The 23,217-nt window shown below is 52.4% G+C and overlaps 1 protein-coding gene across 1 annotated transcript in view; it reads left to right on the forward strand.

Annotated features, from left to right (window-relative positions):
* Positions 1–16,975, forward strand: part of COL4A2 (collagen type IV alpha 2 chain) — a 197,899-nt gene extending 180,924 nt beyond the window's left edge. The window contains exons 40-48 of the mRNA XM_032246202.1: positions 825–950; positions 5,834–5,950; positions 7,576–7,737; positions 7,837–7,935; positions 8,303–8,449; positions 8,604–8,720; positions 10,182–10,373; positions 11,684–11,970; positions 15,961–16,975. Coding sequence (XP_032102093.1) covers positions 825–950; positions 5,834–5,950; positions 7,576–7,737; positions 7,837–7,935; positions 8,303–8,449; positions 8,604–8,720; positions 10,182–10,373; positions 11,684–11,970; positions 15,961–16,218 — 1,505 coding nt within the window. The 3' untranslated portion in view covers positions 16,219–16,975. The remainder of the gene's footprint in view (positions 1–824; positions 951–5,833; positions 5,951–7,575; positions 7,738–7,836; positions 7,936–8,302; positions 8,450–8,603; positions 8,721–10,181; positions 10,374–11,683; positions 11,971–15,960) is intronic.
* The last annotated feature ends 6,242 nt before the right edge of the window (positions 16,976–23,217 follow it).

The following is a 23,217-nucleotide window of genomic DNA, read 5'->3' on the forward strand; positions in this document are numbered from 1 at the left end:
TCCAGGCCCTGAGGTCCTCTACGCTGCTGAGATGTGGTCCCTAAGAATCCATTTCTCAAGCCAGTTGCTGTGTTGGATGGACCCATAAGGCTTTTAGACAGACAGAGAAATAGAGGCCTTGCTTTTTCAGCAGGTTTCAAAAGATAACCTTGTTTTCTTTTCAATTTATACAAATTATTTATGTTAAGTGGAAGAAAAAAAATGAACATATTTAAACTCTTGTAAAACATTAACACGTTTAAGAGGGAAAAAAGCACCTATAATCCTAAAGCTGTTTTTAGAATGTGCTCTTTGTAGGTATTTTACATCACCAAGTATCGCTCTCTCTGCAGGTAATTTGTGTGTGTGTATTTTACATACAAATTCCAGTTCCAGTGGGCATGTGGCAGGAAGTCCTTGTCAAGGTGTCTTGCTGTTTCCTGCCACAGTGGCATTGAGTGCCCGATGTGAGAACAGGGAAGATTTTAGATAGTGTTTGCTTTGAAAACCTAATTAAGGCATAGCCCAAAGAGCAGCCCCCAGGAGCCAAGAGGCCTGGAAAGGGCCCCAACTCTTTGACCCACTGTTTCTGTGAATTTGGACCCTCTGATGGGCCTTGGTTTTCTTATCCATAAAGCCAAGGGCTTCCACTGTAATCTCCGTAAGATCCCTTCCAAAACCCAGCTCTTGTGACCCGGAGGCCATAGATTGTTTTGCAAGCTGAAATCCCTGTGGCTTCCTCTGTTTCTCTGCCTTTGAGGCACCCCGAACTGCTCTTTCATTTGGGAAGGTCAACTGTACTGTTGGAAACACTGGCATCAGCTGCAGTCGTAACTCTTCCGCAGGTGCTGACATCCATGGAGACCCAGGCTTCCCAGGTCCTCCTGGGGAGAGAGGTGACCCAGGAGAGGCCAACACCCTGCCAGGCCCTGTGGGAGTCCCAGGACAGAAAGGAGAACAAGGAGCTCCAGGTGAGGCCACACACTCCCAAGCAAACAGTGCCATCCCCATAACCAGAGCACACCCAGAGGTGGGGCCGTGGAGCATCTGTGGGGTGGGAGAGGCTGCGCAGAAGTGCAGGGAAGAGCAACCGGTTTTGGGGGCAGGACTTCCTGTTGCACAACCTCTCGGCTGGTCTTCAGTCTGTTAGGCAATTTATTTTGTCCCATCATCAGTGTTAGTGAGGCACTGACCACCCATCCCGAGGAGCAGCCCATAAGCTCCCTGGCCTAGAGACCCCTTCAGACCCTCTGTGCACCCAGGGCACTGGCGCAGGCCTTGCCATGACAAGCACTCTGAGTAGTGAATGCGCGAAGAAGTAGAGGCATCAAACCTCCTAGCAGAGCCACACTGACCCATACATAGGTAGGAAATAACCAGAAACCTATCTTCCCACCCCACAGCCTCCCTGGTCACCAGCCAAGGTGGGCTCAAGTTCTTCATGGCAGTGAGAAACATTCCTAGATAAAAACGGAAACCAGGACTTTTCTGGGAGCATCTGCTAAGGGTGTTGCGGTCTCATTGTGCATGAGCCCACGGCCCCCGAGGCTGCCCCTGAGACCCATGGGCCCCTCCCGCAGCCCGCCCACCCCACCAGCTTGACCACGGGCATCTCCTGGCTCAGGTACAGAAGGTGGGAAGCGCACCTGGATGGAGGTCCTGGGCACCCTGGGCCTCACGCTGGCAACAGAAACTCTCTGGCTTCTGTGCACAAAGGTCTGAGCTTTTCTAGTGCCAATTCCCTGTGAAGCTAGAACCAGATACCCCACAAGAGAGAAAGTCAGATCCAAGGAGGCCAGCAACTCTGGCTTCTGCTGGGGTGCAGGGATGTCTCAAGGCTCGCAGATCACATCTGACCCTCCAGGATCTGCTGCCTGCCCTCTCCCCTCACCAGCAGCTGGAAACTCCAGAACCCCCTAGCCGCTGAGCTCCATGGCACTGATCTGAAGACAGGAGAAAGACGAGGAGCTCTGCCAGCAGGAGCCAGACTATCCTGGGAGGCTGCATGGTGCTGCCAGAGCTCCAGTCAGGCTGAGGATCCAGGACAGTCCACCAGCACAGCCTCAGTCAGGGGTGAGGATTTAGGGTCAGTCTACCAGCACAGCCTTAGCCAGGGTGAGGATCCAGGACAGTCCACCAGCACAGCCTCAGTCAGGGGTAAGGATCTAGGGTCAGTCCACCAGCACAGCCTTAGCCAGGGTGAGGATCTAGGGTCAGCCCACCAGCACAGCCCCAGCCAGGGTGAGGATCTAGGGTCAGTCTACCAGCATAAGCCTCCCAGAAGCTCAGCAATAGAGTTGACCATGCCCATGAACTTTAAATCAGATCCCTGCTGGGTTCTTGTTCTACATGTCACATGCGCCAGGTTTTCACCATGTGACGCTGGCCATGGACTTGAATGTCTCTAGGCTTTGTCTGTAAAATGAGAATACAAATGCAGTTGTCAGTATGGGGAGGATGCAATGAGATACCACAGGTAAGACTCATGCACGCAGGCCAGCAGTAAATGTTTGCTATTGTTAATGGCCTCGAAACATAGCATTGTTTTCGGAGAGTCGTGATGATCAGTTTGCCAGTCTGTCACCCGAAAGGCATCTGGGAGCACAGCAATAGGGAAGACTTGGCCAGGAGTTCTGCAGAGGAGATCTGGTACGGGGAGGGGCGGGGGAAACTGAGCTGGGATTTTGACAGGGTGCACGCAGTGGCCCATAGAAGGGGGTCACAGAACAAAGCCGCTAGCATTTGTGTGACCATACGTTTTTAACATTTGATTCACACAGCATGATGTTCAGGCCCTGAACTTGACCACAAAACACAGATTAAGATTTCCATCCACAAGGGCAGAAATTTACCTCATTTATTTTTGCTCATACCTTGGCAAAATGCTTGTTGCCAAGTGAGTGCTCAACAAATATTTGTTGGAGAAGAATATTGTGAAATTGTAGGATAATTGTCTGACATCAATGGAGAGTTAGGTGCAGCTCAGGACACCCCTAAGTTAACATTGATGGCCTTATTACACATTTGATCTGTGTGCCACCCATTTACCAAAACTCTTTATGACCTACTGTGGTGTTCCCGTCCCAGGGACCTGGACCATATCCCCTGCTTCCAAGCCACTGTGAGGCGTGCTGCCTTTTGTAAGCCACGCCCCCCACCCTCGTTCTGCACGAACATCACAGTGGCCCCATGAGCTGATGACTTCCGAGCAGGTCCTGGAGGCCAGAGCAGACACTGCCCAGTGCCACTGGGGCTTGGCCTATGAGGCCACTGCCTCTGGCTTGTGATGAGGGAAAGACGACTTTCCATGATGACATTCACACACTGATCATAATGTCATTCAGGACACACACTCTTCTCTAAAAATACGGAGATAATTTCAATCTGTCATCTTCCTTTACGTGAGTTGCATCTCATTTGTATTAGTGCGTCCTCATGCTGCTACGAAGAAATACCAGAGACTGGGTAATTTCTAAAGGAAAGAGGTTTAATTGACTCACAGTTCTGCATGGCTGGGGAGGCCTCAGGAAACTTACAATTATGGCAGAGGGGGAAGCAAACACATCCTTCTTCCCTGGAGGCAGGAGACAGAAGTGCTGAGTAAAGCGGGGACAGCCCCTCATAAAACCATCAGATCTCATGGGAACTCATGATCACGAGAACACCGTGAGGATAACCGCCCCATGATTCAGTCACTTCCCACCAGGTCCCTCCTACCACATTGTGGGGATTAATGGAACTACAATTAACTAAAAGTTGAGAATTGGGTGGGGACACAGCTCACTGAAGCTAGAATTTGCAACCTTACCTATTTCCACAGCTGGCTCTATTCAAGCATCAGCTCCTGATTTGGCCTTGAGTCGTGCAACATGGCCCTTCATGGAACCCCTGTTAGCAGGACTTTTTTATGTCAGTACTTAGGACAATCTGTGGGGGCTACTGAGAAATTGTAGCAGTTTTCATCTAGATTCCAACAAACTGACTCATGTTTGCTAATTGTTCTCATTAACAGAGTCCTCATCACTGCAGTTAAGTTAATTATGTTTTCGTGGGAATCTGCCAGTCTGGGGATTGCGGATCATCTAACTCAGGAATCTTTGCCATTATTTACTGACACTCACCATCTGTTTCGGGTACTTTGTGACAGTAGCTAGAAGCAGTTCAATTGATGTCATTTTATATCAAACCACAGATGGTGGCTCACTGATGCCCTCAGGGCTAATGAACCCACTTGCGTGTTGTCTGTGATTTGTGAGACAAGTGTTACCTCTCTAAATATTTCTCCTGCTGTTTCTTTTGTCCTACTTGGAAACACGCATGGAATCCTTCCCCCTGAGATGGATAATGGATACCAGGATCTTCAAAGGGAAAACCTCTTCCTGCTGCTGATGAGTATAGACTAGTCACAAAGCCAAGGGGGAAGCAGGAAACCACTGTGGCTACCTTTTCTCATTTTCATAGATCTGCATGTTTCACCCAGCTCACTCTTCCCTGCAGAGCAGAAATGACGCCCTCCTTGCCCACTTGGACATTCTGACGTTTTGTAGGGTTCTAATACTAACCTTGGTCCCCAGCTCTTCAGGAAAAACAAAAGTCTGCAGGTGGTTAGGAGGGAAAGTAGACTTCATCCACCCAGACTCAGGTCCACGCTCATTTCTGCCCGCCCCTGCCCTACAGCACATAAAGCTCCATGAGTGTCTTGTTGGCTGACAGCACAGAGAGGACTGGAATTTCCACAGATTTTCTTATGTGGCACTTCCCTCTTACTCTCCTATTCGTGCCTTTGACCCAAAAACTGTTGGTTCTCATTATCCACAGTAGCTGTATTCTGAAGTCATCAAGAACACTGACTTAGTGAGTACTGAACCATTGCTCCTAGTGGAAATACAAGGCTAGGTTCCTACAAGCCTCTGCTCACAACATTTTTCTCAATGATCAATACATGTCATGGTTTTCTGTGTAACAGCACCTCATTTAGTGTGGGTTGTTGATTCATGAACACTCAACATGCACGCTCACTCATGCCTGAATGCGGCTCCTCTAATACACATGGTTCTCCATAAGGGACTTTACAGCCGTCTTGCATTTAGAAACACTAGGCTGCACTTCAACGTAATATATGGGGGGCATTTGAAACAGCAAGATCACCAGCATAAAGCACGAAAATGTGGAAAACAGGGCACTACAGAGACCAGGACAAGGACGCGTGCTTACAGGATGAGCTGCCATGAGAAGGCAGGAGTGTCGCCTTGCTGGACCTCAGCTGGGACTCATTTTGCCTCTGTGTATATCCGTGAATGCCAGTGTTGATTTGGGGGGATTCCAAGTGAGTTTTAGTGAGCAGGCGAATTGGGAAGTACAGAATGTGTGAATAATGAGGACCAACTCTATCCAAGCTGGCCAAGGCACTGGTGGCAGCCACAGGGAGGGCTGACAATACTGATGTCAACTGAAGTCTCATTTGCACTCCTTCCACCTTCCGTCCATCACATGTGCTGACCACTGTCCACATGTACCAGGAACAGAGTCTGAGCGACTCTGCCACGCCTGGGGCTGAGACTCCATCTAAGCATGACTGGGCAGTGCCTTGGGGAAGTGGAGCACAGGCAGACAGGACCCAGTGGAGGGGCCCTCATAGGAGAAAGTTGGGCAAGGAGGGGACTCACGCAGCCCCTGCCTCCCCAGCCCCACCCTGAGAGCCTCGCCATGAGATGCTCCTTGGTCTGAGGGCACCTCCCATCGCTGTATCGCCCACGAGACTGGTCCACCACAGGTGATGGTGTGGAAGAAAAACAGTGGATTAGAAAAGTTGGGTGCTAATGCTGAAAATAATGTCTTCTGTTTTCATCCTAAGGGCAACGAGGCCCACCTGGGAATCCAGGACTTCAGGGGTTCCCTGGCATCACGCCCCCTTCCAACATCTCTGGGGCACCTGGTGACAAAGGGGCGCCAGGGATATTTGGCCTGAAAGGTAAGCAGGACTATGGATCTGTGCTTCAACATCTGTGGGGCAGGAGCTGGCAATGGCCCACTTCATCTAGGAGTAGAACGCATGTTCATTTCCACACTGTGCCCAGACTCCAGTCAAAGGGCCAGGAGCCATCACGGCTCGTCCTGTGTCATTTCCATCACCTGCACGATCTGGCCCCTGGGAAGCCGAGACACAGGCCCTGTCGTTTACTTGCTGTAGTAGCAGATAGTCAGACCACAGCGGACTCAGAAACGTACACCATGAATGGCATTCTTCTTCCTCAGTGTATTGTGCTTAGACACCTATTAAACTTAATTTGCATTTCCTAATCACAAATGAGCTGAATATTGGAAAGAGAGGATGTAAACATGAAGTCACTCCTCAAACAAGTATTTGTGCATCAAGGTTCACAGGAGTACTATTCACAAGCACCAGGAGCTGAAAGCAACTCAAGTGTCCATCGACAGAGGAATTAAGAAACAAAATGCAGTCATTGTACACACCGTGGGAGAGGAGGTCGTCTTTTTTGTTTGGGTTTTGTTTTGTTTTGTTTTGTTTGTTTTCTGAGACAGTCTTGTTCCGTCATCCAGGCTGGAGTGCAATGGTGCAATCTTGGCTCACTGCAACTTCTGCCTCCTGGGTTCAAGGAATTCTCGTGCCTCAGCCCCCCAAGTAGCTGGGATTACAGGCGCCTGCCACCATGCCCAGCTGATTTTTATGTTTTTAGTAGAGATGGGTTTTCACCATGTTGTCCAGGCTGGTCTCGAACTCTTGACCTTAAGCGATCAGCCCACCTTGGCCTCCCAAAGTGCTAAGATTACAAGTATGAGCCACTACACCCAGCCTGTTTGGTTTTTTTGAGACAGGGTCTGGTTCTGTCGCCAGGCTGGAGTCCAGTGGTGTGATCACAGCTCACTGAAGGCTCAACCTCCCAGGCTCAGGTGATCCTACCTCCTCAGCCTCCGAAGTAGCTGCGACTACAGGCATGCCCCACCATGCCCAGCTAATTTTTTGTAGTTTTTGTAGAGATGAGGTCTCGCTTTGTTGCCCAGGCTTGTCTTGAACGCCTGGGCTCAAGTAATCTACCTGCCTCAGACTCCCAAACTGCTGAGATTACAGGTGTGAACTGCCATGCCCAGCCTTTATTCAGTCTTAAAAAGACTGCTACCACCTAGATGACCCTTGAGGACATTCTGCTGAATGAAAGAACCCAGTCACAAAAGGACTGACTCTGTGATTCCACACAAGTGAGGCCCTGAAGTCATCAAATTCATAGAAACAGAAGGTAGAATGGCTGTTGCCAAGGGTTAGGGGAGAGGTACATGGGGAGTGAGTGCTTCACAGAGACAGATTTCAGTTTTGGATGGTGAGAAAGTTCTGGAGATCGCCGGTGGTGAAGGTTGCCCAGCATTGTGAATATATTTAATGTCACTGAACCGTGCACCTAAAAATGGTTAAAATGGTAAATTTTATGTTATACATGTTTTATGATAACTTTTTAAAAAGAAAGACAAAGTCATTCCATGTCACAAACTTGCCAGACTGTCCCCCGAATGCGCACCTGGCTGCCCCCAGGGGCATCGGGGTCCGCTTAAACCGTCCCTTCTTGTCCCTAATGTCAACAGGTTATCGGGGCCCACCCGGGCCACCGGGATCTGCTGCTCTTCCTGGAAGCCAAGGTGACACAGGGAACCCAGGAGCTCCGGGAACCCCAGGGACCAAAGGATGGGTCGGGGACCCCGGGCCCCAGGGCAGGCCTGGCGTGCTCGGTCTCCCGGGAGAAAAAGGTAATGGTGCTCATGGCGGTGTGCGAGCAACCCTGGCCGCAGTGCGAGGACCCCCTCCCCACAGATCTCCGTGTCCCTAACGTCTTGTTTGTGTTGTAGGGCCCAGGGGTGAACAAGGCTTCATGGGGAACCCTGGACCCCCCGGACCTGTGGGTGACAGAGGCCCCAAGGGACCCAAGGGAGACCCAGGATTCCCCGGTAAGTGACCGTCTGCGTGCCTGCAGAGATAGCAGCTCAGCTCAGCCTCTCCAGGCTTGGGGACATCCTGAAGGTCAAACAGCCAGGGCCCTCTCTGGCGTGGGTCACACGCTGCAAAGAGCAGGGAGGATACCAAATTGCAGGGCTTTGGTTTCTCACAGGGCTTCGGGGAATGGATGGAAAGTTTAATATTCAAACGTCAGGCGCTGAGTCACAGCTCAGGCCCCTTAGTCTGGCTCATCTCTAGAAAGCACGACTGTCCAGGAAGCTCCAAAAGGGGACTCTGGGGGTGAGAAACACAGTAGCGCTGACAGCAGGAGAGTGGAATGACCTTGCGTGTTTACTGGGGCCTCTGTTTCCCTTACAGGTGCCCCCGGCATCGTGGGAGCCCCAGGGATTGCAGGAATCCCCCAGAGGATTGCTACCCAACCAGGGACAGTGGGTCCCCAGGGGAGGCGAGGCCCTCCTGGGGCACCCGGGGAGATGGGGCCCCAGGGCCCCCCCGGAGAACCAGGTAGGGTGCTGGGCTGGGGCCTGGAGCCCCACGGGGCCGCCTGGGCGAGGCCAGGGCCTGCTGGCGTTGCGTCCTCTTGTGTTCCCCGCAGATCACCAGCTGTGCCAGCATGGTCAGTTTCCAGCCATACTCACACTTCTTTGGTGGCTTGCAGGTTTCCGTGGGGCTCCAGGGAAAGCCGGGCCCCAGGGAAGAGGTGGCGTGTCTGCTGTTCCCGGCTTCCGGGGAGATGAAGGGCCCACAGGCCACCAGGGGCCAGTTGGCCAAGAAGGTGAGTGAGCGGTGGGGAGGGAGCCTCCCAGGTCCCCGCGCTGAGTCTGACTCACAGACTGTGGTCTGCAGGAGGGGGCACCAGTGCCCACAAAAGCCAGAAATGAGGCGCTGCCCCACCCTCCTGCTCCTACTCTGCACATGCCGCCCCCCTCCCGTGCCCAGCAGAGCACCTGGCACCAAGTCCCGGGACAGCCTTCCTCCCTTTCCTGGGCCACCTGCCGGTGCTGCAGAGTGGGCAGCAGGGATGAGCGGACTTCAAGGCTCAGGATTCAAACTGAATCCATAAAGAAACCAACTATTTACATTCACAAGAGCCACACTACAAAGCCATCTTTTTTTTTTTTTTTTTTTTTTTTGAGAAATTTTTTTTTTTTTTTCCCCAAGCTGGAGTGCAGTGGCGAGCCAAGTAGCTGGGACTACAGGCATGTGCCACCACACCCAGCTAATTTTTTTGTATTTTAATAGAGACCGCGTGTCACCATGTTAGTCAGGCTGGTCTCAAACTCCTGACCTCAAGTGATTCGCCCAGTAATCCCAGGATTACAGGCATAAGCTACCATGCCCAGCCATCTTACTTATTTTTTTTAATTATTTGCACACATGTAGAATGAGATAAGGCAGTAATAACAGCTATTCATACAAAAAGAATTCTCAAAATTTGTCTTAACCTGAGCCCAGTTTGAGCCAATGGACTGAGCATTGAAATTAAAATTAAACATAGATAGGATTATTGGTGTCCAAGTCAAAGAAACAGCAGTCCCCTGGCCCTGGAGACAGACCCACAGCCAGCAAGTTATGGGCCCTGTGTGGTGCACCTGGAAACAAATGCTGGCAAGTCAGAGCCCGCGTGGCGCAGGAGACAAGCTAGGGGAGGTGTCTCGGGAGAAAGGGGCATGACTGTGAGTGTCCCTTGGAAGGGGAGGGGACGCTGAGAGGATGGTTCACCAGGGACAGCTGAGAAACATTCACAGAGCTGCTGTGCTGGAGGCGGATGAGCCACCCCAGTGTGCCCCAGGATGGGAGTTACAGGAAGCGCAGAAAGAACATTCTAACCCAGGATCTGGTCAAGTGCGCAGTCAGCAGGGCCTGCAATGAGCCGCCTCTCCTGGAAGTGTCCAGCAGCGGGGGATCACTGCTGGGGTGGGGCTGCCCTGTGATACTCTCCGGGCACTTCCAACTCCAGGCATGTTGGGTGCACCCTGAGGGGCACACGCCTACCTGTGGCCGACTGAGTCCTTTATGGAAAGGCCCCCTCCTCTGTGCCCAGTGCCCTCACTGCCACCATTTCCTGCTGCTGAGCACAAAGTCTTGATCAAATCCTCCCCAAGAGTCTCCTGATCTCCACAGACTGAGCCCTGAGGTCTGGGTGCACCTGTAAACTGCCCTGCACGCCTGGGTCCTGAGGTTTGTGCGGGCGGCTGTCAAGGGGGCTGCTGTGTCTCTCTTTCTCGGGCCGCAGGTGTGCCAGGCCGTCCAGGGAGCCCGGGCCTGCCCGGCATGCCAGGCCGCAGTGTCAGCATCGGCTACCTCCTGGTGAAGCACAGCCAGACAGACCAGGAGCCCATGTGCCCTGTGGGCATGAACAAGCTCTGGAGTGGGTACAGCCTGCTGTACTTTGAGGGCCAGGAGAAAGCGCACAACCAGGACCTGGGTAGGTACCGCCCGCCCGGTCCCCGCAGCCTGCTCAGGGCTGGCCCGGAAGCGGCCACGGTCAGAGGGCCACAGCGAGACTCCCGAACCCTCCACAGCTGATGAGTTCCCCTGATGGAAGGGTCCACCCGCATTCCTGGTGGTGCAGAAAGATAAAACAGCCTTTCTAGCAGAAGCCTTACAAAGCCTGTAAACCTCAGGACGTTAACACCAGGACCTGCCTTTTATCTTGGTATCAGCTTCCACAGGCTCCATGTGACCCCTCTGACCCCTGGCCCCTCTCCAGTGGAGGCCACCGATTGCTTCACCTCCTTCTTGCTCTTTGACACGAGTTCTGTAGACTTGGAGTCGGGCAGGGGCCCTGAGGGGCTAGGGATCGTATCAGACTCTCCCACACAATCCCCCCTGGAAAATGGACAGATGGACACGTGTGCATGCTCTTATTCAAGGAAGCCTTTAAAAGTCATGAAAGTGACTTGGAATGCAGAAAATGCAACACACACAAGTTACAAGTGGGGGTGGCTTAGTCTCAGGTCCCCTGTGAGGGGGTGACGGGAAAGATCTCCCAGACACAGGCCGTGTTCTGCCTGCTCGGCACAGGTGACAGCAGGCGTTCTGCCCCTGGACACCTGGAGCTGACCTCATGGCGCCTGCACATTCCTGCCTCTGTGCCCCACTTCCACAGTCGGTTTCTTGAGAACAGTCGGGCAAAGGCCGCCAAGGATAAGGGCCTAAAATAGATCTGGGAACATGGCCAAGGAGGCAGGCCCAGCAGCAGGCATGTTTGCCAACGGTGCACCTCTGGCTCTGAGCTTTTCAGCAATCCATGTGAAGAGGGAAACCCACTTAGCCGCAGCAGTCACTGGGGCCAGGAGAGAAAGGCTGTCTTTGTTTCCAGAAGCAATCAGGCTACATGGACGGGAGAGGGGCCAGGGCCCCTTCTGGGGTGGCTCCTTGTGGTCAAAGAGTGACCCCTTGGAGGCCATCAGAGGTTTCCAGTACTGTAAGACCCCACTAAGGTAAGGCTCACCCAAAATGCTGTTCCGTGAAGATGCTACTCCTGGCTGATCCAACTTGGCCCAGTATCTGTGATAACCTGTAGAACAGAGCTGCTCCAAAATGCCAGTGTAGTGTGTTTGATCCAAAAGAGAAAAAGAAGGAAACTGAGAAGCCTCAGCCTGGCCCTCCCATAGGTGGCTGAACTCCACCAGGTGGCCTGGGGCAAGTCGGAGCCTCCCAGGCCTGGCTGGAGATGGCAGGTGCGTCTTCTGGCCGCACTGCGCTGTGATCTCACGGCCCCTCCTTCCTCAGGGCTGGCGGGCTCCTGCCTGGCGCGGTTCAGCACCATGCCCTTTCTCTACTGCAACCCCGGGGACGTCTGCTACTATGCCAGCCGGAACGACAAGTCCTACTGGCTCTCCACCACTGCCCCGCTGCCCATGATGCCCGTGGCTGAGGATGAGATCAAGCCCTACATCAGCCGCTGCTCTGTGTGCGAGGCCCCAGCCGTCGCCATCGCCGTCCACAGCCAAGATGTCTCCATCCCCCACTGCCCAGCTGGGTGGCGGAGTTTGTGGATCGGATATTCCTTCCTCATGGTAGGTGGTATTTGCCCAGCTCCCCTCCCCAACCACACCCTGGCTGGGGACACAGCAAGAACAGCTGGCTGCCTTTGTAAAAATGATCAGGGCAGTTGTTTAGGGTGTGCACTGCACCAGGGCACTTGGCCCAGGGAGTGAGAGCTGGAGTACAGCTTACACTTTGCTAACGGAGCCATGTGCTGGGCACAGGGCTGCCCCAACCCAGAAAGGGCACATTAATTTTTCATCAGGTCTTGTAAGGAGTGAGTGTAACCAGGAAGAATTTGCCTGCCATCCGTCTTACTAGGCACAACACCAAGACCAGAGGTACAGCTGCTTTGGGTTTACCAGAAGTCTGAATAGAGGGAAGCCTTTTCTCTAGAATCCTGATCTGATTTAGAATCTATCTGAAACCTAGAATACCCTCCAGAAATACCTAGTAACTGACTGACTTAAAATGGATATACCTTCCTGGGGAAAATTCTGGAATACCTTTGGGTATGAAATGCAGAGCCTGCGGATACTTTGAAAGCCAGGAGAAGGTACCGCCCACCCTGCCAGATGGCCTTTGGGTATTAAATAGAGAACCTCAGCTTTGGCCAGTTTTAGGTTTAGCTTAACCTCAAGGGGAGAGACCACAGCACCAGAGTGTCTTTTGCAATACTCCCTCTTGAAGCAGAGGCTCCTCAACTTGGAATGGGGTCCCCTCCCACTGCATTCATGGTAAGATGAAGATATCGTAAGTTGAAAGTGCATTTTCAATGTACGATGGGTTTATCTGGATGTAGCCCCACCAGAAGTGAAATAGTGAATTGAATACATATTGCTTTTGCACCATCAAACAGTTCAAAAATCGTTAAGTCTAACCGTGGTAAATCGGGGACCATCTATATACTATTATAGTGAGAGGAGAAAGTCTCACTGAGAACGATGGGTCTTCCATCGAGTTTATTTATATGCATCATAACTGTCATAGCTCCAGCTATATTGATCGGATGCCCAGCATGTTAAATATTTCATAAATTATACAGATAACCTAATATATAAATTGCATAATGATTGCTAATCTTTCAAAACATCAGGAAAAACATCCAGATTCCAGGAAAGGAAGGAAAAGGCAAGTGTTGCCATTTTAATAGGTGTTATTGCTGTGATAAAGTGGAGCAACAGGATACCAAATCCTGGGCAGGGACAGGCACCATTTCTGCTTTTCCAGAAGCTTGTCATGGAAGGTGACTTTGCAGCAACCTTCTTTTGTGTCACAGTGACCTTCAGGGTACCCCTGTGCCATAGAGGAAGTAAGCTTTGGTTGGTCCAATTTTTTGAACTCCCATTGTTAAGTTCAAAATAAACGAGCCTCTCTCTTGTGAAGGGCATGATGACACAGAATTCCAAAAGGCCAGGCATTCCCTGTTCCATTAGCAATCAAGTTTCAAACTAATGTCACGAGCTAAGCGGACATTATCCTTCACACACATAACTCTCTGCTTAAATAAGTGGCCGACAGCCTCAGCAAGCCTGGAACTTGACATCCCCAAAAGGCATAGGTTGAGACAGATCCTGTCACCCTGCCAACAGAGGCAGGGTCAGGACAGACGGGCCAGAAGTACCATGACTTCTGAGAACAACAGAAAGTCCCTGTTGGCCCTGATGATGGATAAGTGAGCAGACACATCTGTGTACTTTCCAGATGTGCCCCAACTGCCATCTAGGAGACAGGACCCAAACCAAGACAGCTGTGTGCCTCGTCTGCACTTTAAATGCTCTTTGATCCCTTCTGTGAGGTGATGAGCAGATGGTACCACTAGGACTGCTGGCATCTCAGCATAACGAGAGGACAGCTCGGCAGAGAACAGCTGCCCCACCATCCCTAGTGGGTACACAGAGGCAGGAGCAGTGCTGAGGCTAGCACCTGGCTCACCCTTCCTTTGTCCATGAGAATGGGTGGCTCCAGAGGATGCATTTTCTGCATTCCCCGAAAGCAAGCGCCATGTGGGAGGGAGGACCGGGCAGAGCCCCGGATGTGACCTCAGCAGCAAAAGCCATTTACCTCCCCTCCCCTCGGTGTCCTCTCTCAAAACTGGTCTGGCGGAGGCTGCAAGTATCTAGCCGGCCATTATTTTAGTTCCTCTTTTGTTGATTCTGGCTACAATATGCAGCCTTCAAGGCCCCTTCTCCGGGCCAGCCTCTCATCTAGGCAGTTCTCTTAAGATATATGAGCTGCTATGAGTACCAAGGCCAGAGGCTTGTCCACTGAGAGGAGCGCGTTGGATAGGGTGTGTGTGCCTGCACTGTGTGCAGTTACGCACGTATGTGCACGGGGGTATATGTGTATATGCATGCATCTGTGTGTGTACATGAGTGTATACCGTGTGTGTGCATGTGTGTGTGTGCAGCAAACTCAGCTCTTACCTGGCTGGTGCCAGCCACTAAGACTTCTCACGTTGCTCTCCTGACCTCAGTCTGGGAGTCCCAGGCATCCCCCTGGGGCAGCTCCCAGCCTGGCTTCAGCTCCTTCTGACCAAAGTGAAGCCAGAGATGCCCTGAAGGACGGTTCCACTTCTTATTACCTGCTCATTAGCAGACAAGAGCAGGGCGGCGCGGGGCTGGACAGGCTTCTGCCTTCTGTGAACAGAACACTTTTTAAAGGTTTTTCGGTTTTTTTGTATTCAAAGGAAAGTTTAAACTTCCCAAGTATGTTCAGAGGGCAGCCCCTTTTTTCCCTGCAAACTGAACTGAGATATTTCTGTCCTAAGAAAACAGATTCTAAAGCCCAAAAAAAAGCCTACCAAAGGAATTTGCACCCAGCACCAGCACGCACACCTGCCAGCCACCGTCATCCGGCAGGTGCAGGCACTCGGGATCCCTGCCCGCAGAAACCCACTCAGCGCCTGCTTGGCCAAACCAAATGGCACTTAAACTCTGGGATCCAGGAGGTCTGCCATGCACTCCTGTAAAGGCTAAACATGTTGATGTAATGAAAGTAGAACTTTAAAATGAAAAAAAAAAGGTTCCCTTGAAAACATCACCCATCTCCCAGCCACAGCCAGCAGCCTCAGAATCAACTAATCACTTAACAACCTCTGATTGAAAAAAATATATATTTAATTACACAAATAATACATATTTATTGCAGAAATTCAGCAAGTACAGATTTTTTAAAAAATAACTAAAATGAGGCCGGGTGCAGTGGCTCACGCCTGTAATCCCAGCACTTTGGGAGGCCGAGGCAGGTGGATCACGAGGTCAAGAGATTGGGACCGTCCTGGTCAACATGGTGAAACCCTGTCTCTACTAAAAATACAAAAAATTAACTGGGCATGGTGGTGCGTGCCTGTAATCCCAGCTACTCAGGAGGCTGAGACAGGAGAATTGCTTGAACCCAGGAGGCGGAGGTTTCGGTGAGCCGAGATCGCGCCATTGCACTCCAGTCTGGGTAACAAGAGCGAAACTCTGTCTCAATAATAATGATAATAACTAAAATGACTCATCTTTCCTCCCTGATCATCAGCATTTTCAGAGAAGGGGCTTCTGATATTTTTAACTTACCAACCTCAGGTGGTAGCCTACATCTTCATTTAATTTTTTTCTTTTAAAAAGAGTAAACATTGTGTTATCTCTTCTGCCAGTTATTTTTCTTTGAATGGTTAGGTAGAAGGTTCATTCTATTACCAAAATGTAGTCAGTGACATCTACCGCTCACATCTGCAGTCACTGCTCTAGTTCTTACGGAACAGCCAGCCTGGCTGTGAACTGACATCATGCACCTGCCTTTGCAGCACGTCCCAGTGCCTGGGGCTGCCTCCTGCGGGGGACCCAGGTGCATTTCCCCAGCCCCCTCTTGCTGAAGGTGCCTTTGAGAGGATACTGCATGTCTGTACTGACCCAGATGGATGGTGATGGTTTGCTGCTCAGTAAAAACAAACGACACAGAAGAGGGCTATGCCCTGACCCCAGGCCACGTCCAGCCTGTGATTCCTAACCCTGTCCCGCCCCCTCTCTGTGCAGCACACGGCAGCGGGAGACGAAGGTGGTGGCCAGTCACTGGTGTCACCGGGCAGCTGTCTGGAGGACTTCCGCGCCACGCCATTCATCGAGTGCAATGGAGGACGCGGCACCTGCCACTACTACGCCAACAAGTACAGCTTCTGGCTGACCACCATCCCTGAGCAGAGCTTCCAGGGCTCGCCCTCGGCCGACACCCTCAAGGCCGGCCTCATCCGCACGCACATCAGCCGCTGCCAGGTGTGCATGAAGAACCTGTGAGCCGGCGCTCGCCAGCAAGGGCCGTATTGGTGCTTATTCTTAACTCATTACCTCAGGTGCCTACCCAAAAATTGATTTTATTTTTTTCTTTAAAAAAACGTCTACCAAAGGAATTTGCACCCAGCACCAGCACTTACAGCTGCCAGCCACTGTCATCCAGCAGGTGCAGGCACTCAGGATCCCTGCCCGTAGAAACCCAGGGGCAGCCCTGGCCCCTGTCACCCCTGCTAGATGTCCCTGGAGGCACAGCTAACCACTTCGTGCACACCCATGTAGCCACTGCACTTTCAAACGCCACAGACAACTCACATTGTTCAACTCACTTCCCGGGGTGGTGTGGACAAGGCCGTAGCACACAGGCAGCCAGCGTGGCCCCGGGCCCGAGGGCCTCAGCCGCCCGTCCCCACATGAGGGTCCTGTGGGTGGGCCTGGCCCTGCTTTCTACGCCAACGTTATGCCAGCTCTGTATTACCTTAAAGGCAAAACTGTGCTCTTTATTTAAAAAAAACACCGATGATCACAGTGCAGCCGGCCGGCCTTTTCCGCGGCCCTGTACACCACTGCGGCTGGCAGAACAGGCGGAAGTGGAGCCCTTTCGCTACTGGAAGGTGCACCCCGTAGGTCGGAAGTGATGTCCCCACTGCCCCACCTTGTCCCTGAGATTAACCCCTCCGCTGCTGAAGATGAGCTGTGCTCTTCTAACTATTCCTTCCTTTGTAACAACCACAAAATAAAACTTGGTCTTGAATATTTTTAAGCCCCAAGTTGTTGACTGCCTTAATTTTCTCGTGTCCATAGAGCGAAACGTTTGCTCAAGTGAATGCAAGGCACTGCGTCTGCCCACGCTGCTGTGTTTGTACCTCTCAGTAGAGTTGAACCCATTCATGGTACTGCGGCCATTTCTTGTGGAATGTGTTTATGTTTACAACTCACTAATGCTTACAGAAAACACTCCAACCAGGCCAGGCGTGGTGACTCACACCTGTAATCACAGCACTTTGGGAGGCCGAGGCAGGTGGATCAACTGAGGTCAGGAGTTCGAGACCATCCTGGCCAACGTGGTGAAAGGCCGTCTCTACTAAAAATACAAAATTAGCCAGGCCTGGTGGTAGACAGCTATAATTTCAGCTACTTGGGAGGCTAAGGCAGGAGAATCGCTTGAACCCAGGAGGCAGGGGTTGCAGAAAGCCGAGATCACACCACTGCAGTCCAACCTGGGCAACAAAAGTGAAACTCCAGCTCAAAGAGAGAGAGAGAGAAAGAAAGAGAAAGAGGAAAAAAGAGAAAGAAGGAATGAAGGGAGGGAGGGAAGGAAGGAAGGAAGGAAGGGAGGGAAGAAAATACCCCTGCTGTGCACAATGGCTCACGCCTGTAATCCACACTTTGGGAGGCCAAGACAGACAGATCACCTGAGGTCAGGAGTTCAAGACCACCCTGACCAACATGGTGAAACCCCATCGCTACTAAAAATACAAAATTAGCCAGACCTGGTGGTAGGCACCTATAATTTCAGCTACATGGGAGGCTGAGGCAGAAGAATTGCTTGAACTCGGGAGGTGGAGATTGCAGAGAGCCGAGATCGTGCCACTGCACTCCAGCCTGAGCAAAAAGAGTGAAACTCCATCTCAATTTAAGAAAAGAAAACCCCCCAAGCACCGTTCATGGGTATTTGGAGAAAGAGTACTTCACAAAAGTATTTCCAAAGGCATTCACATTCAATTCGTTCCACCACAGGCTGGGTGCAGTGTCTCACACCTGTAATCCCAGCACTTTGGGAGGCTGAGGTGGGAGGATCACTTGAGCCCAGGAGTTTGAGACCAGCCTCAGTAATATAGTGGGACCCAAGGTTCAACTCACAGAGTTTATTTTTACCCTCTGAAATACAACCTCAAATTGAAGTTTTCCTAAGAAAAATGTTCACATTATGAAATAAGTATGCTGCCTTATAATGTTATTTGAAATGGATAAGCAGGTGCCCTGGCTTGTGTTCCCGCAGAAGCTGGCTGAGACCAGGACCTCTACACAGTAGGGCGATTTCAGAAAGTCGAGTGGGACCTGGGGCGGGCGGTGGGGGGGTGTGGGGGTGAAACCAGGAAGAAGAAAAGTCAAGTCCAGGGCGTGGGACGAAAAGGGTTACCACTGTGGGTGGTTTAGGCTTGATCCTGCTGGGACCCACCAAGAAAGGAGCCTCAGATGGCCGAGCCGTGGCTTGGAAAGGAAGTGCTCATCAGCTGCTGTCTCGACTGCTCAGGGGTTGCTAAAATCAAACCATCACCTGGGCGCAGTGGCTCACACCTGTAATCCTAGCACTTTGGGAGGCCGAGGTAGGCGAATCACCTGAGGTCAGGAGTTTGAGACCAGCCTGGCCAACATGGTGAAACCCTGTCTCTACTAAAAATACAAAAAGTAGCCAGGTGTGATGGTATGCACCTGTAATCTCAGCTACTTGGGAGGCTGGGGCAAGAGAGTCGCTTGAACCTGGGAGGTGGAGATTGCAGTGAGCCAAGATCGTGACACTGCACTTCAGCCTGGGCAACAGAGCGAGACTCCATCTCAAAGAATAAAAATAACTAAGGGATAGTCAATGGTGGGAGCCATGTTTCTCATTGTTGGAGGAGAATTTACAGCTAAGGGAGTAATGACACAATGGTGAGAGTCAGAGATATCAATAGGAACTCAGGTTTAACCTATTATAGACACCTATAGTCACATAAACAAATATCTATAGGTATGTGTGTATGTAGAGGTTAGTACACACACACGTATTTCTTTGCTCTGTCAGCTGAGAAGGCCTAAGAGAAGCAGCCTCCAGTAGCAGTGAGCAGTAGCAGCAAGCACCCCGAAGCAGCCAGCACCCCCATAGTAGCCAGTACCCCTGTAGCAGCCAGCGCCCCAGTAGCAGCGATCACCCCAGTAGCAGCCAGTGCCCCAGTAGCAGCGATCACCCCAGTAGCAGCCAGTGCCCCAGTAGCAGCGATCACCCCAGTAGCAGCAAGTGCCCCCATAGCAGCCAGCACCCCTGTGGCAGTGAGCGCCCCAGTAGCAACGAGTGCCCCAGTAGCAGGAGCACCCCAGTAGCAACGAGCACCCCGTAGCAAAGAGCACCTCCATAGCAGTGAGTGCCCCAGTAGCAGCGATCCCCCCAGTAACAGCCAGCGCCCCAGTAGCAGCCAGGGCCCCCATAGCAGAGAGCACCTCAGTAGCAACGAGCGCCCGGTAACAGCGAGCACCTCCATAGCAGTGAGCGCCCCAGTAGCAGCAATCACCCCCTAGCAGCGAGTGCCCCAGTAGCCGCAAGCACCCCAACAGCAGCCAGCGCCCCATAGCAGCGAGCACCCTAGTAGCAGCGAGCACCCCAGCCCCAGATCTTGGTTTCTAACACTGTTCTCCAGTAAAAGGAACCAAGGCTCCTTGGGGAAATGGCTGATCCTGGGACTGGGGCAGGAAATACAGACGGTGAGATGGGAGCATCTTGCAGTACTAGAGAGTAAGGAAGTGCTCAAATAAAACCCCAGTGGAAATATGTGGCAGGGACACGGGAGCCATCTGAAAGAGACCAAGAGCCACAGCCATCTGAACAAGAAAGACGGCATTGGATGACAACCCAAAGTATAAAATAAATATCCAGGAGTCCATTCCGAGTCCTCAGCCCTCCTCTCTGAGGATGAACTGCTGTTCCTAGCGCCCAGCGAGTTCCTCCGGGCTGAACTGTGCTGCACGTGTGTGTGCAGCCATGCAGTGGTGCATGTAGCTATGCAGCTGCCTAGGGCACATGTACACCCTCCCCAGAAAAGAAGCACCTTTCCTACTCCTACACCTCCCCATCAAGCACTTCTCATAATTCTGCCCAAACCAAGGGAGATGATAAACGAAACGTCACAAAGGCAATATTCTTTTTTTTTCCTTTGAGACGGAATCTCGCTCCATTTCCCAGGCTGCAGGGCAATGGCAGATCTCTGCTCACTACAGCCTCCACCTCCTGGGTTCAAGGGATTCTCCTGCTTCAGCCTCCTGATTAGCTGGGATTACAGTTGTGCACCACCACACCTGGCTACGTTTTAAATATTTTTTAGCAGAGAAAGAGTTTCACCGTGCTGGCCAAGCGGGTCTTGAACTCCTGACCTCAAGTGATCCCCTCCCAAAGTGCTAGGATTACAGGCACGAACCACCCCACCTGGCCCAAGGCAATGTGCTTTAAGGCGAAGCTGGCTTTCTCTCTGACATTACTGGAAGAGGGAAAATAATTGCTTTCTGGCCATTTTTCTCTAGTGAGCTGCCTCATGGTGGCATCACTCTGCTGGGGTTGGAGGTGGAAGAGGACGGTCATCTTCCTTCTGTGGTCCAGCCCCTCTGAAGAGTGCCCTCCCTGGTGCTTTTCCTGCCTCCCACTACTCTGTGAAGTAAGTAGGATATACCCCATTTCATAAAGTGATTTTCCCCAAAGACAGCAAATCAACTTGCCCAAGAAGACATAACCCAGGTACTCAGGAGGCATTCAGGCCAAACCTCTAGGCTCCCTTCAGGAACCGAGGCGACTTCCTACAAACAGCGACCACTGAGCACCACCAGCGTGTGCCAGGCACCCAAGGCACTTCCTGTAACATGACCTCCAACGTCCAGAAGCCTCAAAGGGCGGGGTCATTTCCACAGACTGCAAGAGTCCCTGCACCCAGGGTTGGGGGCGATTTCACAATTTCATTGCACAAGCCCATTTTCATTAACTAGGTTTTTCTCAGAGGCCAGGAACAACCACTTCGAGATGAGAGGCTGCAGCGGCAAAGTCACATGGGGTGGGGCAGGAGGAGACTGGTGTCTTCCTGAGCTTAAAATGCCCAGGAGCCCCTGTCCTGCCCCACCTGCAAACTCACAATTGAGAGGACCTTGCCACACGCAGGGTGACTCAGAGATCTTCTGCCTCCCATTCACAGCCAAAGTACAAGAACAAAGGGAAGATGGGGTGAAGAGCGCTTGGAAGCTGTGGGTCCCATGGCAGCATAAACCCAAGCTGCAGTCATTCCTGCAGGGGCCATTTGATCCCACATGGGACAGGACCCTGCTTCTCCTTCGGGGAACTCACTCTTTTGCCTTGAGTTGGCGTATTCTTAACTGTACATTTTCAAAAAAGAAAAAAATCCATTTCATCTGCATTTCATTCAAAAATGCATTCAAAAAATCCATTTCATCTGAATTCCTGGGAAGGGAATTCTTGCATTCAGATTATGAGGACTCTGTCCAGGGGCTCTCACCCCTCCCTCAAAGCAAGGGGAGCTCACTCCTGGCCATGGGAGCTGCTCATCAGCCAGGGGATGATGAATGAGGTCACCACGCAGTGAGGCTGAGGGAGGGGGTTGGAAGTGCTACTGGGGATGACAGTGGCCAGTCCCAGGCCTGCCACCATCAGACCAAGAGCAGGCACAGGCCAACCCTGCTCACTTAACTGAGACCAGCTCCCAAGAGACAGTATTGCAGGTTCCCATGCCTTCTCCCAGTGGGAAGATCTGGATGGGGGATAAAGCGAGGGGCTGAGCCACCATTTACAGCCTGAACAACCAAGCCCACCTTTAGGGAAGGAAGGACATGGCAGCAACTGGAACATGGCACTGGAAATCCGAGGCTCAGATTCCCAAGCCTCCATGTCCCAGGCAGGACCTTCCAAGTTGACATCCCAAGAAAACAGCCAGTGTTGACTGAGCCGGGAGGGCAGAATGAGGGAGTGGGTGGGCGAGGAACTGGGAGCCAGGGCCTGGGTGTATCTCACTCTGGCCCCTGACACTCTGCCCAGGATGCACCTTCTTGGACTTGGGCCTTGGATCCGAAGATCCTTGAGCAAGGTGCCCTCCGCATCCAACCCCTGAGGACGCGGCCAGTGAGTTCAAGGCAAACACAAAGAGAAGGGCAGGGACACACAGCTTGGTAGCCATGCAAAGCCGCTTGCTCTGACGATGTCAGCTTTCCCTGAAGGAGGTGGCCTGGGAGGACTGGGCCCAAGAGCTTCCAAAGCTGGCACAGAGGAGGTGGGGTGCAGGCAGCACCTATGTGTGCAGGGTCCCGGCTGTGCGTGTGTGCAGGGTCCCGGCTGTGTGTGTGTGTGCAGGGTCCTGGCTGTGTGTCTGTGTGCAGGGTCCGGGCTGTGTGTGTGTGCAGGGTCCCGGCTGTGTGTGCAGGGTCCCAGCTGTGTGTCTGTGTGCAGTGTCCCGGCTGTGCGTGTGTGCAGGGTCCTGGCTGTGTGTGTGTGCAGGGTCCCGGCTGTGCGTGTGTGCAGGGTCCTGGCTGTGTGTGTGTGCAGGGTCCCGGCTGTGTGTGCAGGGTCTCTGCTGTGTGTCCGCCCCACCGCACCAGCCCCTCTGTCCTGTTCTGACAGTGCAGCTCCAAAGATCCAGCTCTGCAAAGTGGGAGGATGGAAGACCCCCGCACGCTGCGGAGAAGAGGCTGTGCTGCTAATAACGGCATGTAAAAAGACCAGGGTCACAGTCCACCCTGCCTGGCCACAGAAGGGAAGGCCTCCACCTGGACTCCACCAACCATGGCTGGTTGGATCTGTGCCTTTGAAATCCTCCAAACACCTGGAGGCCACATAGCTGCACTCCCACCAGGGTCTCTGGGGTCCGGGTCCCACTTTTCTTCCTTCTTCAGAGGTTTGTGGTCATCGCTCAGCAGGGGTTCAGCCTGGTTAGAGTCTCCCAGGAGCACAGAGTGAAGGCCAAGCTCAGCGCCTTTGCCCCTTCTCTCTGGAAGACAAGCGCCATCTCCGTCTTTCATGGGTCTGTCTCATAGACTTTGAGCCGCAGCTCGCCTCTGCTGGAGGGATCCATGTGCTGGGGGCACCCACATGCTAGGAGGACCCATGTGCTGGGGAAACCCATGTGCTGGAGGAATCTGTGTGCTTGGGGGACCTGTGTGCTGGGGGGATCTGTGTGCTGGGGGGACCTGTGTGCTGGGGGGACCTGTGTGCTGGGGGTACCCATGTGCTGGGGGGATCTGTAGGGGGGGATCTGTGTG

This window comes from Sapajus apella, unplaced genomic scaffold, assembly GCF_009761245.1.
Source record: "Sapajus apella isolate SASKATOON/1434 unplaced genomic scaffold, GSC_monkey_1.0 scaffold60, whole genome shotgun sequence".
In the NCBI taxonomy this organism is placed as follows: domain Eukaryota; kingdom Metazoa; phylum Chordata; class Mammalia; order Primates; family Cebidae; genus Sapajus; species Sapajus apella.